Source organism: Anopheles cruzii, chromosome 3 (assembly GCF_943734635.1).
Source record: "Anopheles cruzii chromosome 3, idAnoCruzAS_RS32_06, whole genome shotgun sequence".
In the NCBI taxonomy this organism is placed as follows: domain Eukaryota; kingdom Metazoa; phylum Arthropoda; class Insecta; order Diptera; family Culicidae; genus Anopheles; species Anopheles cruzii.
Window position 1 is genome coordinate 12630170 of NC_069145.1, and position 16925 is coordinate 12647094.

General features: G+C 52.3%; 1 protein-coding gene across 2 annotated transcripts; it reads right to left on the bottom strand.

Moving 5' to 3' along the window:
- Window positions 1–1508: 1508 nt before the first annotated feature.
- On the bottom strand, window positions 1509–16037 carry LOC128273438 (homeobox protein unc-42). Of its 2 annotated transcripts, none has more exons than XM_053011404.1 (6): window positions 15545–16037; window positions 9149–9333; window positions 8853–8960; window positions 2870–3046; window positions 2506–2618; window positions 1509–1620 (listed from the first exon to the last, which is right to left on the bottom strand). In XM_053011404.1, the coding sequence occupies exons 1-6, from the start codon at window positions 15954–15956 to the stop codon at window positions 1509–1511; spliced, it is 1107 nt and encodes a 368-aa protein (XP_052867364.1). In that variant the 5' UTR covers window positions 15957–16037. The 2 variants fall into 2 exon arrangements, with proteins under 2 accessions (XP_052867364.1, XP_052867363.1); XM_053011403.1 differs by having other exon boundaries at window positions 1509–1615; window positions 2513–2618; window positions 15545–15956.
- Window positions 16038–16925: the final 888 nt, after the last annotated feature.

Sequence of the window (16925 nt, forward strand, 5' to 3'; positions counted from 1 at the left end):
GTTAGCGAAGTGAAGAAAACGGACCCATATAAAGATTGCACCGAAAGAAAACTGTAGTTGTCCATTGTATTGATGTTTTATGTGTCTTATATTTACATCTACATAAAATTCAAACGCGTTCTGTCTTTTTGGTTTATTTTCACATAGTTTCACCCTTTGGTTTGGCTCACATTCTTAGGGTTCCTGGCAGCAGCCGTGCGGCATTTCTGTTCTCCACGCTCCACGCTTACTTAGTGAAAAGTCTCAAATGATCAGTATTTACAAGTAAATGTTGGCACCGTAGAACTAGGAGTGGTGCCTCGGTTTGTTTTGCATTTCTCGAAAAATACGATTGTGAACAGAGTGCCGTGTACTCTCTACCGTTTTTTGTTTCCTTTATTTCCCCAAGATAAATCTACTTCCTTATCGATAGTCCACTATATCCACAAGCTCTCTATTATGTACTGGCGCTAGAGTGTTTGTATTTTGGTTTCTTCTTTTGGATGAAATAAAATAATTTGGCTACGTGTTTTCTGATTTAGATACTTTAAATCCTAGATCGAATAACTGGTTGCTTTGGTAATGTGGTGCCCTCCGTCCCGTTAGTGGAATCCTTTCGTAGACCCACAACATGATACCGCTCCGTGTCATTTGAGTGTGGCGATTAGCATGAAGTATCGTGACATTCGGCGCACACCGATGGTTTTGTTAAGATTTTAAAACGATTCAGAGTACATCCGATGGATGCAGTAAACTTCTAACGGCCCGAGAAACGGGTCCTGCTTGAAGAGCCTGGCATCGGTGGTATCATCCGGCGCATCCCTGGTCGAATTCTGCCACGATCACACCGGCGCCTGTGTACGGCACGGTAATGCAATGAACGTATCAATTAAAATACATTTTAATACACAGCCCACCGGAAAAGGTCCTTGGATGTTGCCCAATGCTCTACTTTGACCACCGGCTGCCCGGGCACCACATAACCTGGGTGCGTCCCCCGCCCCACCACGGGGTGCACGCAAATAAATTAAACCAATTAGCATTCCCGGCTGGGCCACGGAAACTAAACGGTTTTCCGTTTTGCCACATCGCCGGTGCAACATAATACCCGCCCGGTGAATCCGCAGAACGAAGCGCGCTGGTCGTGGTCGCGAGGTGGTTGGTGAAAAGTCAGGAAGAACGCCAAAAAAGTACAACTAATGGGTTGCGAATTAAATGCGCCGGAATAATGGCGGAAAGCCGTTGCCTTTGTGTGTGTCTGCATTGTTGGCCGGCCGGTTTACGGGTTTATTTTTTGCCGCTGTTCGGTGATGGTGCTGCTGCTGTGGAGATGTGTGTGGATTGCCCCGGACTGGCTTTCCAGTAACCCGGCCACATCCAGGAGAACGTGTAGGAGGAAGAGGAGGTCCGGAGGAACGCTGCCGGTTAAACGATTTTCCGTTCCTGGCCCTGGCCCCATTCCGCCATCTCCGTGCGGTGCGTGCGGTGCGCCTGCGACTGCTATTTTGTATTCATTTGATCTACATTAATTATGTTTGGTATTGCAGCATCGGTGCGGACAGATTGGGATGGTGCGAGCTGTTCATTCGCAGTGCCGATAAGCTTTTGTTGTACCATTCGTCCTCGGCCGTCATTCCTGCGGGAGAGGAAAACATACAGAGAAAGAGAAAGAGAGACATGATGAAAAGTGGAAAATACAAGGGAAAACCAAGCGAGGGACGAGAAAACTCAACCGGACGTAACGTCTCTCACGCGCGGTGGTCTCCCCACCGGGGCCCTCGGTGCCAAAGGACCAGGTGCACCGGCGAAGAGCGGGCAGAAAAAAGTTTTACGGCCCACCGGAACTTGTTGTGCCTTATTTTTCCGTTCCCGCACGGGGTGCTGTTTCGGCACTGCTTCGTGCTTCGGCAAGCTTTCCTTCACGAGTCTGCCGTGGACGGGCCGCTTGGGCGTTAGGGAAACGTCTTGGTGGCGCCACCAGACGGCGGCACATCGCCAGCACATTATTGATCATTACCGCTCGGCGGAAATGACAAATTTTCCCAAGACGTGCCCGCACGCCTTTCTTGAAGCCTTCGCTACGCTGGCAGTCGCTGGCGTGCGGCAGACGGTAACGCCTGCTTCGAAGGTGTTGGCTCCCGGGAACACGTGCGCTACCGTGGCCTACGATCAATTCGAAGGTGAAAATAGCAAATTTCCTCCCAGCAGTTGCAGGCATTTCCGATGCCATTGCCGGCCGACCAACAATTCGTGTCCCGATGTCTTGGGTGTGCTTATTTATATCGCTATTTCTTCGCAACGCCGAACTATGCACGAGCCTTCAAGAAACATGCGATTTTACGCTCCGTCGGCAGGGAATTTCGGTCGTCCGCGGGCTTCTGGCCACGTTTAGTTTTGTGTACGACGAATTAATGGCCGGACGCCTGCCCAGTCACGCTTTTTCCGGCCCGTCACGAAGGCACACAGTATTTGCGTGCGTGTGGAGAGAGGCAGCTCTAAACGAATATCGGAAATAAGCGAACGGTAAACTTACCCATCGAATCCTGACGCACGCCAACGGCGCCCATGTTGGAGCCGTGCGTCATCGAGAACGGCTGTGCCATGCCCGGATAGGATGAGGCTCCCATTTGGAACAGGTCCTGGTGGTTCCGTGGCGTCCGGGAACCGAAAGTTAGTCAGAAAAATCCGGCACCGACAGAGAGAGAGAGAAAGAGAGGGAGAGAAAAAGAAACGCAAAAATCAATACCCAATGGCCGAAATGGCGACCGTGGGCCGCACGGAGCAGCAGCAGCAGCAGCAGCAGAATTGATCGAAAAAGTTCGGCGCTGCGAGCGGGGAGTTTTTCATTTCAGCTGGCCGTGTTTTTCGTTGGCTCGTTTCCGTTCCGTACCTGGGGATATCGGTTGATTGAATTTGGATGTGGATACGGTTGATAACCTCTCGAAACGCTGTAGCCCTGGATGTTGCGCATCATTCCATTGCAGGACGGTATTACCGAGGGGGCGAGCGCCTTCTGGAGCTGCTTTTCCTGCTTTCGGTACTTTGCTCTCCGATTCTGAAACCAAACCTGTTGGCGAAACGAGCGAAAAGTGCCGATGGCAGCTTAAGGTTAGGTTGGGGCCATTCGGACAATTCGGCAGAAGCGCTGGCTTCTATTTCGATGAACTACGTGCCTACGAAAACTATACAATCTAGTGCTCTACAATTCCGCTGTCAAACAGTCCAACCGGAACCGAGAATCGCCCGGAATCGCAGAATTCTGACCACTATCAAGTGACGTGCCTCTGATTGCCTTATTATCGAAACTTATCAATCTTCCGCATGAGGATTCATCGTCCCCATGGATTCCGCTGGCTGCGAATCTCGCACGCACAGTTCGAACCACGCCATGGAACTTTTCAAAATGAAGGACATCCAGCGTCAGAGACGAGTGTGGTCGTGCGCTGGTGCTGGTACCAAAGACCAAAATGGTATCCAGCGAGCATTGCAAGCGAGCCCGCAGGGCCTGCCAAACGGGGCAACGTGATGAGGGTTCCCTTCACTTGCACCCTCCCGGGAAACCGTGCAAGTCCAGCCCTCTTTGATGAGCGCGTCGTGTGTGCACGTGACTAAGCGTGTAGTGGTACAACAGCGAATGTGCTATCCCTTTCGCTCTTGTGCTGGCAGGCGGCTACCGCGACCGATGCAAAGCATCCTGCGATGCCGATTCCTCATCGAGCCGATATGCGGTGTGTGTGGTGGTTGCGCGTGTGTTTCGAAGTTCCGGAAAAGTGGAAATCCAATGGCGCACACAAGACTAACCGAGCTTGTGCGAAGACGGAACGTGGTAGCGCCAGAATAGAAGTAAAAGCTTACGATGGTCCCACTGGCAGAAGAAGGGAACGGAGAAGGGAACACCGGAGTACAGCATCATCCTGCAGGCTTTTCTTCGACTTTATCTTAGTCTCAAAAACTTTGCAATTTCAGCGCCCGCCAGCAAGGCTAGGGCGAAGAAACAAATTTCTGCCATTTTGCTGGTGCCGTTCTCCTCCGGCCATAGGAAGGGCACCTTCCGCATCCTCTGGCGTGTGGCACATCCTGCCCGAGGCATCGACTCGGCGTGTGGATCGACGAAATGGCTCTCCGGCGAAGAACGGAAACGATGCGCTGTTGTTGGCCGGTGCACGGTGCCGTATCCTCGCAAGGCTGCGAACTTCGTTCAAGATCTGGCACATTCGCTTTCTCTCTTTCTCGTTCGCTTTAACTCTCCATTAGCGTAAAGTCACCGGAATGCTATCGTTGGGTGGGTCGGGCTTACGGGCCGTGGATGGGTCGCGGTCGGGGCATGTCTTCTATTTAAATTAAATGTGTATACCGCTATTCGAAATCATCATCTTCGCCATGCCCTTTCCGTCCTTTGCACCCTGTTCCATTCCGCCTCGGCGCCTCCGTCGTTCCACGTTTCCGTTCGCCGTTCTGGAGTCGCGCGAAATGGCGAGGGCGAAATGTTTGTGGTGCCTTTTAGCGTCGACGTCGTCGTCCTCGCTGTCAGGATCTCATCTTGGATAGCGCGTAGCGGACACGTACGCACACACAGGCACACGCAATTTCCCGCCCTGCGGCGGCCCTCTCTGCGAGGGGCTAAAGAGCTCCTTACCACACGCGTCCTTATCCTTCGTCCCGATGCCCCAGACACACGGTCGTGCTCTGTCTCACTCCCTCTCTCTGCCTGCTCTTCGGATGCTTCGGCTTAGCTTTGGAGCCGCCATTTTCCTTCGCAGAGGAAGCACCCAACTTGCGGACCCGGTTCGAGTGGAGTCGAAATTGAACTCGTAAATAAACTGCGCGGCCAAGGCGCAAGGGGCCGCCCGTGGAGAAGGAGGAGGGTTTTGTGTCTTATGGCTTCGGGGGCCCTTCTGGGCTTAGCTTGGGTTTTTCATGGGACGGCGGATCCCTGCCGTTGTCCCGGGCCCCGAACCCGCTGAAGCACCGGGCCGTAATGGAGGAATTTCCAAGAAGGCGGAGTAATTGAATTAAGGATCCATTTGATGTTGTAGATTACACACTAACAGCAAACGGGAATGCCGCGTGCGCTTCCTTCCTTTCCCGCCCACCTTCGAAGGGGTCTCCCTTCGCCATCGCGCTGCTTCCTTCGGCACCACTCGCCCCCGAGGCACCACGGTTTTCGTAGGTAATTTTCTTGGCTCCGTCTTTTGGGCAACGGTGTACGTTTCCTTTCTGCCTTGGCCACTCTCACTGGCTCTCTCTCGCTCGCTCTAACCTTCTTATCAATGTTCTCTCTCCGGTTCGCTCCGCTCAAAGTCATCCCCTCGGAGCGAAGGGACGAAGAAGTTGGTAGTCCGTCAAAGTTTGCCAGCAACCCCGACACCGGAGCGAGCTGCAGATCCCGCAGCTTCTTCGCCCGTGTCTCGGCAACGACCACGACGACGACGACGACGATGATGATGTTGTTGATGCTTTGATGGGTTCGAAGTTCTTCCAGTTTACGGGGCCGCCGGCGCACCCGAGTGGATGAAATGAAGGTTCGTTCATATTACTTTAAATCAAGTGCTCGCTCCAGTGACGCTGCGAAGCTCCAGAGGAGGTTGGTTTGCAGCCATTGCCTTGCCCTGGCGCTACTTTGTAGAAGATTCGCAGAAGTTTTTGGCAACCAATTTTGACTTTGCTAAGCCAGAGTGGATTCTTTCTGGCGCTGCGATAGATTTGCCGACTGTCAGCCATTACTGGCTAATTGAGGCGGGACGCGACCAGCTAGGGGACCATTTGAGTAGCAGTCTGCGTGAAGCGTGTTGAACGCAGAAATTTATATTTTTTTTTCGAACAACGAACAGCTTATTGCCCCGAAACTGTTCCGCAAAACTCTTGCGAACGTGACAGTGGAACATTTCCGATCGGCGGCTGCGCTCGGTGCGATTGTTTTGCATACCTTCAGGCGTTTTGGAAAGATTTGGAACTACGTGAAAATGGCCACCTCAGGGAAGGTGTCGCCACACATGCTCACGTTCGAGTGGAAATAGTCGGCCCTGTCGCATAATTAGCTCCAGACAAGGCTGGTTCAACATAAATTGTGGCCACCCGACTCACACGGTGACGAACGGTAGACAGATGCCAAGTTGGTCGTTTTTCGAAGCGAACAATTTGATGCAGAATGATAAAATTCGAAGCAGTACTAGGTCTAATAGTCCTCCAATTTCCGGCCTGGAGTTTGGCACGTCACAACGGATAGCGTGAAGCGATTGAGTGAGAGGACATCGTGTGGGACAGCTACCCAAAATTATGCACCTGATTAGCAGCGACCGACGACCTGTTCTCGGTACGGCATGACGGACATAGGATCGTCCTATCGATAAGGTTGCCCAGCTTCGCTTCGCAATCGCCTTTCATGTCGGGACGCCGGCAATGGGACGGCCCATTTTTGCGAAGGCAAGTCACGAACGGCCGGCCAGCCCTACGGTGGATTAATGTACGGTGAGAATTGTTTTATTTTTGTCACCCAAATCATCCGGCCCGGCAGTCCGGGGCACTGCGGGATGAAGTTCTCCACTCGCCAGCCTCGCCAAGGTTGCACTGGAACGCACTTCACGAGTGACCGATCGGATCCAGTGGACCCGGAGCCCGGAAATACAATAATAATAAATACGTCCTCGGACCGTCCGCAGCGTATCGAACACACAGTTTGTAGGCAAACTGTGTTCATCTTCATCCGAGCAAGCAACCATCGGATCCATCAGGGTCCTCCGGGCCGGGGCACGGGGCCTCACGGTACTGTAGGCCAGAGCGGAATAATTCCCCGCCTTTTTTGCCTATGCCGGCGTCCCAAAAATGGTTCGTACCCAACGGTCCACCGGTCCGTTGTTTTTGAGCGACCCGAGCGGCCCAGGCCCAGGGCCCGGGTCCAGGCTGTCCTTTGTCACAACGGGGCCGGCATGCCAATCCTTCGTCCGATGATTGGGGTTCGAAACGAATTTAGGAGTAGACTTGAAACAAAAATCGATCAGGGTGGGCAGGATGGGTCCCCGGGGGTCGTTTGTCGGGTCGAACGCTTCGATGCGTGCTGCTGGCCAGCGCGGCACAACGAGCCATCCTGGCCACTCACGATCCGATGCAGTTCACGCATTGCGCAGCGCCTTTCATGATGGTCTGGCCGGCAAGGAGCTGTTTTTGCGCCGTAACGGCCCCCTTTCGGTGACACGAGAGCCCGGCACCGGAATTCCCTGATCCGGACGGCGATTCTCCGGCGCACTCGCCGCCCGATTCCGGTGCGCGGTGGCGCGATGTTCGAATATCTTCATTGAATTATTGATGCAATCAATAAGTATTATTTCGTCATTTGAGTAGCGACCGGTGTCGCTAGGCGCCTGGGCGCCACCAGCGCCGAAGTGCCGAACGTGGCTAAATTTGCTGAACGAGGTCCTCTCTCTGTGAGCGCACTCATGCGAACCTCATATCCGCGTGCGGTGTGGGGTGCGTTGTCTGTTTGATTGGATCGAGATTGTGACCGCCCTCAGGACACCGACGGGTCTCCGCCGGCTGCTGCCGGAGGACGTGTTGATCAGGGTTTAGCATACGCACAGTGCTCGATTAGGATAACACATACCGGGTCTGGCCTGCGCTAAAATGTATTCTTGTGGCGTTCATCAACAACACACCACGGTGTCCTTGGAGGCGCATCCCGTGCTCATTACGGTTTTATTTTTATACCCATTGTGCGGGTGCCGATGTGGGATTAGTTCGGAATGTCGAGCCAACCTCGGAACCGAGCTATGCAGACGCGACAAAGAGTTCCAACATTGCATTGATCATAAATTAAAGCGGTTTTAGGGATGACCGATTCGCATCGTTCATGAATGCGTGTCGCTAAGAAGGACTACAAACAGTTTTCACGCTCTCTTACTATTATTCTGCAAAATAGCTTTACTAACAACCTGAAATACCTGACAGAGAATAGAAGAATAGAGAAATAGAGACAGATATTTCCTTTAAGCTGCACGGCTACACCTGGCCACATCTTCTATAGCATCGAAGGGAGCTCTATCTGGCCAATGCCGAATGTGGTGAAAACGAGCAACGTGTTCGAACGAGAATGGTTTTGCATTTCGGGGAGAGAGAAAAAACTGATACCTTACCGGAATACCGATACAAAAACCTGCCACTTGCGGCGGAAGGTTGTCCCCGTTTCGGGTACGGCCACCACCAGCACCTGGCCGCGGCCTCGCTCCCCGTTGACACGATGTTCTAATATCGTCAAATACCGATCGTGAATATTAATCATCCGCTCGTGCGCGTCCACGAGCAATACACGCGAGGCACACAGGAAACCGGAAACCGGAAACAAAACAAAGCCCCCAAAACGCTCCCGATCCTTTCGAGTAAGAAAGCAAAAAAAAAATGTGGAGCCCGAATTGGGAAGACGAACAAATTAGCATAATGGATGTCGCGTAATTCCAGGCTCCAGGCTTCCGATCACTGTCGCACGTGGAAGGATGCTGCCTGCCGCCTGCCTGCCTGCTGGAACCATCGGCAGCATATCCGCTAGCGCAACGGAATGCGCGAACGGAATGGTGGCCGCTGTTCAGCAGCTCCCCGGGGCCGCTAGTCTTCGATTCGTTCGCCGTCAACTCATTGAATGAAAATTTCAATTTTTCGCTTTCGCCAATTAGCATACCAAATTTGATGTGCTCTCCTTTCGGGCGCGTGTGCGGGCGTATCCAAACTCGTCCCGAAAACCGAGGACCGAAGAATCGGAACGGGAAGGATGGTCGACGACGGTCGTATCGATAAAAAGTGTTTAAGGAGTGCTTCGGCGTGACTCGCGGTGTAACGCGAGGCATGAATGGGACAGAATGGAAGAATGGACGAGAAGGCCAGCTCACCTGTATCCTGGCCTCGTTCAGCTTGGTAGTTCGTGCTAGTTCCTCCCTACAGTAGATATCCGGATAGTGTGATTTCGCAAAGGCCGCCTCTAATTCTGCTAATTGTTCCTGTTCCAACAGAGAAAGAGAAATAGAGAAAGAGAGAGGTGAGAGTTGGAGATAGATCATGTCGGATCAACCTGGCCGCACGATCGTGCGGGAGTCCTGGGGATCATTCGTACCATTTCGGAACACCCATCAGCCCATCATCATGGGCAGGTTTCCGGATGGCTGGCGGTCCCATTACTACTACCTACCTGAGTGAAGGTGGTCCGATGTCGCCTTCGGGCCGGTGTCGGACAGGATGCTGTGGTGGGTGTGTGGCCGGCGTGCTGGGGCAAAGCGGAGAGCCCACTTCCGGGCGACGAAATGCCACCGGGCACGGCGGACCCCAGCGGGCCACTGTTGGGCTCGGGTTTTAGTTTCTTAAACGCTCCTTCCGCTGCACCGCCGGGTTGTGATGGTAGTGATAAAATGGAAAGGAAATTATTCAAGTTATTAGACTTCACCGGAACACGTCAAACACGGGCCACCACTCCGGAACGGTGAGCGGCCTCCGAAGTGGTGAGTGAAGTGATGAGTATTAAATAAAAATCAGATAAGAAGGAACAATCGATGGAAAAGAACCCAGCATCAACAGGCCCCCTGAGTGGTCCGGCTAGTGTCTGGCCTGGAGGGGTGAACACGCGAATACGAGTCAAGTGTATTTTCTATTAGGACAACCCACGGTGGACATTGCGGTGCGCCGTTCCGAGGGGTTTCCGAGATTGATCGGAATCGGCGGAGGGTCGGCGATGTCGTATGGCGTCATATTCTCGAGAGCAAAGTACCGGAAATGGATTAATAATAGGGCCACCATATGTGTCATAAATAATAAATGGGTACCGGGGACACTGGGATTGTGATTTCGGTGGATAAGATAAGACACTGCTTTAAAGCAGGGACTCCACGGTTCCACTTTCAATTAAAAAGCCGTGAGCGATTGGGACGTTCCAGATGATCCGTACCGTATCGCCAGATTGCTTTTCGATCGCTGCTGCTGCTGCAAGGGGCTCGTGCGGCATGATACTGGGCTCAATTGGCCGGATCTCGGCTGGAACACTACACCACTGTGATAAATGTTACATTTCGTTTAATGGAACTGAAATTTCCCTAAGCTGAGCTCCATTTTTCGCTAGACTCAGTTAGGCCAGCCGCTGGCTGGCCGAACCGGCAAGTTGACAAAGTGGAACCACCGCATCCGTGTGCGGTGTCGAAGCGAACTTGCCGGCGGTTGTCACAAATTGATTTGAAGCACCCCCCCCCGGCGGATCTGCCGGCGCTTAGAAACCCTCCCCGGATGTAGTAGTCCCAGCCAAAAACATAAAAAACTGATAGAGGATAAATGTTGCAACCGACATAATGCACCGGGCCACCGATCACCGCAGTGCAGCGTCACGTTGCGCATCCATCACGCCGGAAAATGGACTCCTGAGCGGCACAAGTGGTCGACGTTTATCAGAATTGTTCCCCAACAATACCACCCTCGCGGGCGGAGGTCTCGCGCGGAGCCAGGATGCTGCTGCTGATGGCGGTACCGAAGTTTAGTTTAGTGGTGGAGTTCACCACGTCAGACACACGCACACACACACACACACGCAGGCACACGCACACGCACTGGGGACCAACCAACAGGCAGCGGCGCGCTGACAAAGTCGATATAATGAGCCAATAAATTGGTGGTATCCATTTAAATAATACTAATTAGTAAATTGATTGTAATTAAATTGATCATTATAGTGTCGATGATTACATAGTAATGGGCTAAACCTAAATTCAATGCAATTTACGTTGCGCCAGCGGAGTCAAACACGATGGCCCGCGGACGGTGTGTGCGAATTTCTTCCGCCAAAGTTTTCTGCTCATCGACAAACGCCGTTAGTACATCAACTGCGTATAATCGTCGATTTTGGGTCTTTAAAAGATTAAAGAACCATTGCAGGAATAACGCTTAAACAACAGCCTCGCGCTAATGGTTAAAAAGGGCCCACTAGTGGTTGGACCAGGCAACGTGTAAAAGAACGCGTTCGCCGAGGGGGCCGATCTCGAACATCAAAGAAATTGTCAGATTGCTTTGAACTCACCACAGCTTTCGGTTGATTTATTTCGCCCGGAAACGGGTAACGCAGCTGAATACCATTTAAAAAACACGGTATAAGGAAGCAAGTCCCTCAGCGACCTCGGAATACGCTGAGTGGTAAAGAGTTAACTGGTTTGTTGATCGATTTAAGTAAAGTAGATTGATTATTTGTTTTCGAAAAGTTGCTTCTTTTTGGTGGGCTGAAGATCCGTTCAATGTTCGTTGAATTTAACGTTGGAACTTATGTATGTCTAGGAAATTAGTTTCATTAAATCAAACAAATCTTGCTAAATTGTTAAGAGGTAATGCTTCAATTAAATAGGTTTAACTTCGATGATGGGATAGGTCCCATCAAGGTATTCCGGGCATATTGTACATTATAGATAGATATCCGTCGACAATAACGTAATAATAATTTACGAAAAATTCCCAAAGTAACGCCTGAATATAGGCAAACGATGTTGCGAGGATTTGAATATACTAATATGGCCAACAAATAACGGAAAACGATTGTCTTCGATTATCGTGCTGTGGTGCATTATGAATACCTTCCAAATGGCCAAACTGTTGACAAAGAATACTATTTGGGTGTTATTGGTTCTTGCCTCACGAGGAATTTGTTGAATAACATTTTCGTGATCATTTCGTCGCAAACTCGACTCAGAACGTTCCGCATTCATTAAATTCGTCTGCTAAACTCAAGAGGCCGCTCCGTGGACATCGAATGTAGCGACGGAACGAATGTAGCGACGGAATGAATGTAGCGATAGATTTACTGCATAGAGTAGGGACTATTTTAAAGGTAATGACATACATTTAGAGGAATAAAGAAAAACTTTTCGATTTCCGAATTCCCGATATTTTTTGCCATACCCATACTTCACCAAATTACCGATCGTTTATTCTAGTATGAAATTCGCATGACTGTGAGACGATACCAATCGCAAATTGGATAAATTTCCAAACTATAATCGCAATAAACATATTTTCAACGGAGCAACGTACCGTTGTTGAGGGAAATCCCGTGCCGTGTCGAGCATTCGGGACCCAAACGGACCGTAGCCGCTTTTGGGGCATTAACCATCCGCAAAAACATTACCTTTTTCCCTTCCACCAGCCGGAGGTTCCGGTGCAAATCAGTTTGCTCATTAGCAGATGGTGGCCCGAGTGGGCCCGAGTCGGCCGGCCAGTGACTGTTCCACCTTTAACGGCTCGCTGTTGGCATTCGACTGTTCACGGCCGGACCGGTGTCCAATGGCGCCCCGTGCGGCGGAGTCGGCCCCCGCACCCCCAGCAGGCCCCAACCTGGAGCCCTGAATGGGCCACGAAATGGACGCCGGGAACCGGGGCGAACCGGGGCAGAGCCTTTTTAGTATGCAAATGGTATAATTCCATGATGGAAATGAATAAATTATTTCGCAATGTCTCTGATGAAAGAGACAGAGAGAGTGTGCAGGAGAGACAGAGATAGGAACGTACGGTGTGTCACTGTGTGTGTGTGTGCCCCGGCCCAGGATGTGGAGACAGTAAAAACGGACCGAGCTTTGGACTCTGGAACTTTGTGACTCCGTCGGAGTGCCACGGATTGTCCGCCGGTCCGGCCGTGGCACGTTGATGGACGTGTGATCCGGCGGAGGTGGACGCGCGATATCAGCGTCATATCAGTGCGCACGCTAACAATGACGGTGAAAAGTTGCCGATGTTTTGCACTGGCTAACTAGCATCCGGGCCGGCGGATGTCCTGTTCCGTGTTTCCCGTGGCTGTGGCCGCTCCATTTTGGGCGACAGACAGCATCAACATCAACACGCCAGCGCCATCAGCACCACCGGTAATGATGATAGATGCGCATAATTGTGTGCCGTCGTGAAAACCCGATTCCCGCGATGACGGATGGGACGGTTAAATTATGTAACTTAACCAATCCAAGTCCGCCTCACTTTCAACCATTTAACGAGAGAGTGGTGGGTTTTTATTAGTCCCCGCCACCGCAACCTTAAAGCTGGTGGCCCCGGTCCGGTCGGTTTGTCCTTAAGATGCGATTATCCTGCGATGCGAAAGTGCCGCCAGGGAAAGTATCCGGGTCGCGGCCCGATTGGCCCGATTCGCGCATTAACATAATTTACAAAAATAAATAATTCATTAATAACCGTTGTTGGTTTCACGCGGGAATCTCCACGAGCCGGTCTCGAACGTTGAGCCCTGACCTGACCTGGGCCCCGGCACGGACCCAGTCGCAGCCGAAACCGTTTGGAAGGAAGGAACAGCGATTAATTAGTTAAATGACACCCACGTTTACCTTTAATTAGCCCATCTACATAATTGATAGTACGCCCGAGCCCGGGTCCCGGCGCGCGTCTCGAAGGACGCGCGCTGGTCGCTGGCCAGCGCCAAAGAAGGTGCTCGCGGTGGTTTACGGTCGGTTTCGGGAAGATTTGCTAATCAACCGCGGCGCTAAGTCCGTGTGTCGGATCGGGTCCGTAATGCCGATGCCGAAATCCCATTTACAGCATCCTCCGGCGCGAGTCCCACGTGGTGCTCGCTTCCTAATTCTACACCAACCATATGGCCTCGCCAGTGCGTGTGCGGATTTGTGTGTGTCGGCTCCGGCTGTAAGCTTTTCCGCCTCACGGAGGGTTCCGCTTGGCCGGCCGCGTAAGGCGAAGGAACAATAATGAAGTGCAGCTTACGACAAGTATGTCAACACCTTTTGATTGCTCTCTCTCTGGAGTCCCCCTTGCTCTATTTAGCGAGGGCCGAGCAGCAGGGACCGCCAGCAGGGTTGAACCGAGGATTCGACCGAGGGTTCCGCGCGAGGAAAGCCAGCAGCGTGGTCGCCCCGGTGCGGTCTCGGATTACCGCGGAGCGGCAGCGGGACCGGCGGCAGGCACCAGTCGGCGGTACCGAGGGTCCTCAGCACACAGCTCAATTGCTTTGTAATCAGTGCTTGTGTGTCTGTGTGTGTGTGTGGTGCAGTTGGGTGAGTTTTTCGGATTCCCACTGCTAATGACCCGGCCGGAACAGGGCCATCGTTACGGGTTTGGGCTTGGGCCACCACTGGCAGCCTTCCGGGCGAAGGTGCCGCTCGAAGTGTCAAGTCACCCGCCTGGCGAGGGAACATTTGTTCGGTTTCCGCTTACCAGAAATGTAGCCATTTGTTTGCACTTTTTGCCCACCCGGCCGGCCCGGCCCACCCCGGCACCGTGACATCAGGACAGCAATCAACCTGTCATTATTGTTGTTAACAGCATCATTGTTGGTGGGCTGGCGAGCCCTTCCGTGATGGCCGCGGTGGGCCACGTGTCGGCCCCGAAGTCGGCTCGCTTGAGAGGTTTATTTATTTGTGTTACAAATTTTCTCACCAATAAAGATGTTTTTCAAGTGCGTGGCCCGCAGGACCCCTGGTAGGTTTTTGTTGGGGGATTCTTAGATAATAACGCATTAATTGACTGCTAATTTGGAGTGTTGCCGGTTAGGCATTTAGGCGCAAATTAATTGTGCCATTGGAAGAGCCCTTCAATAACATGCTGGATTCGTAGAATTCCAACAGCCACTTGTTTTAAGAAAATCCGGAACTGATTCGATTGATAAACTGCTGAACTTGGCAAATTCAGCAATTGTTTTCATTACGAAGGACGCAATTGTTTGTACAAATTACAGCAATGGTAGTCGTAGAAGAGCTTCGTCCGTATCACATAGCTCTCATTAGTACGAAGTAAAATGGTTTAATGAGGAGTATCAAACTAAATGAAAATGTTTAAGGAAAATAGAAACATTTCAAACAGAAATAGGATAAAAAGAATTTGCAAACTATCTTGAGAAGCATAATTAAAAAAATTACGATTATAAATGTTCCATCTCTCTGATTATATCCATCTCTAATCTCCATTTCAATTCGGGCAGTTCTTGTCCTAGACCGAATGTGAACATCCTTGGTGATTTTGGCCACCATTAAAAGCCGACGGCATAACTTTGTGTGATGAAAACCGAAAGAAAAACGGATTGTATGAAGTTGTTTGCGACTCGAATGCCTTATTAAACCAACATTTCACTTAATTTCGTATGTTTAAAACTAAAACCTTTAGTTCATTGTTCTAACAAAGCGAACTTTAACTCAACTTGTCGTCGCTAAAAGCAGTTTGTTGCTGACAAATACCAGCAGCTGAGGCTCTCTGTTTGGGAAAACGAACAAATTTCGCATCGCATTGGCTGCTCGCCATTCTTTAGCACTCCACGCGGCAGATGCTCTGGCAAAAGAAAGGGTCTCTATTATTTTGGCCTCAAAAAGGACATCCCTACCGGGATGATCTCACGCTCCCCGGATCGCCCGGATCAATCCCATTAGCGAAGCCAGTGCGGGCCATTTGCAGTGACCACAATCGACGGATTATCCGTCGCACGCGCGCCCTCGAAAGGATAATCCTGGCCACGTGCGGGCAATCGAAACAAATCGTCCGCCACCAAAGTGCCGACGGGGAGAAGGGCACCGTAACCGGCCACCGGAAGGCGAGCCGTCGGTGGCGGTGGCATTCTTACCCGTTATGGAGCCATTATCCGACAGCCGGTTCGGCGGGGTGTGGGCTGGCGTGTGGTGGTGGTGATGGTCACTGATGGTCGGCGTTCCGGCCAACCCACCGTACAGGGCACTGAAGTCCTCCGGGGTGCTGCTACACTTCCGGTGCTGGCCGATCGATTTGTCACCGTTCGCGCCCCCATTCGGTCCACCGCCGAGCCCTCCCCGCCCGTGGTCGTGCGAGCCGAGGCCGAGGAGCCGGTTTTCGTGGGTCGCAATGCCCATCAGCCGGTTGTCCTGCAGGGACATGAACTTGCTGTCCTGGCCCGCGTTGTGCTGCGCCAGGTTGCCGTGCGAGAGGGCCGCATGGTCGTCCAGCAGGCCCTGCTGCAGCCCGAGCAGGCCCCCGACCAGGTTCGGCCGCAGGTCGTCCATCAGCTTCGACTGGCCGCAGGAGCCGGCAGCGTTGAAGTTCAGCTGGCGGCTAAAGATGGCCGGAAAGATGTTGAACTGCTGCGAGTCCGGGCAGCCGCCCGACACGCTCGCCGTCGGGCTGAGTCCTAGCGGCCCGTGCAGCGGTCCTCCTCCGTTCGTCACTCCCTCACCACCAACACCGCCGGAACCGGAACCGGAACCGATTCCCGCACCGAGGACACTGCCACCACTGCCTAGGACACCACCAGCCACACCGATGCCAGCGACGGGGCCGCTTCCGGCGCAGTTGGTTTTGAACTCCACCGTGTGGCCGTGGCTGCCGTGGCGGGTGTTGCCGGCCGAGCTGGACGACGGTGACGACGGATCGGCGAGATCTGCATTCACCACCGGTAGGCAGCAGTAATCCGTCGGCAGATACAGCTTGAGCGTGCGAGGGTCCCCGGAACAGCGCTAACAACCGTCCAACGGCCGCGGACACTTTTCCCGGCGGCACACGGTGCACTCTCGACAACACTCAACGTCGCGTCGCGTCTTCGGCACCAAGAAGCACCAAGCACTGACGGGGAATCAAAGAAACAACTCCATCTTAGAATCTTTCACTGGACGCCGACGTTCCGGAGACTTCGTTTTTTCGGCAAATCTTCGTTCACCTCGGTGAAGAATTAAACGGAACTTGTCGGCAAAGGGTTTTCTATCACTTTTCGCACAACTTGCAGTGGCCGTACTCTTGCCGATTACCTAAAACCCTACGATCGTCCACTGGCCCCGCCGATAAGCTTCGCTCTCGGACTTCTTTTTTTTTTAGAGTCGAAATCACTGTTTGGTGACGTAGCAGGGACTTCGAACGTAGTAGCGTTCACTTCCGCTCAAACTTTAACCATGCGTTGGCCAACCGTTTCACTCAACCCCGACCGGCCGCGTATTGCACTTGATTTGTCACACGTCAGAACTCCGTCGGCATTAGAGTTA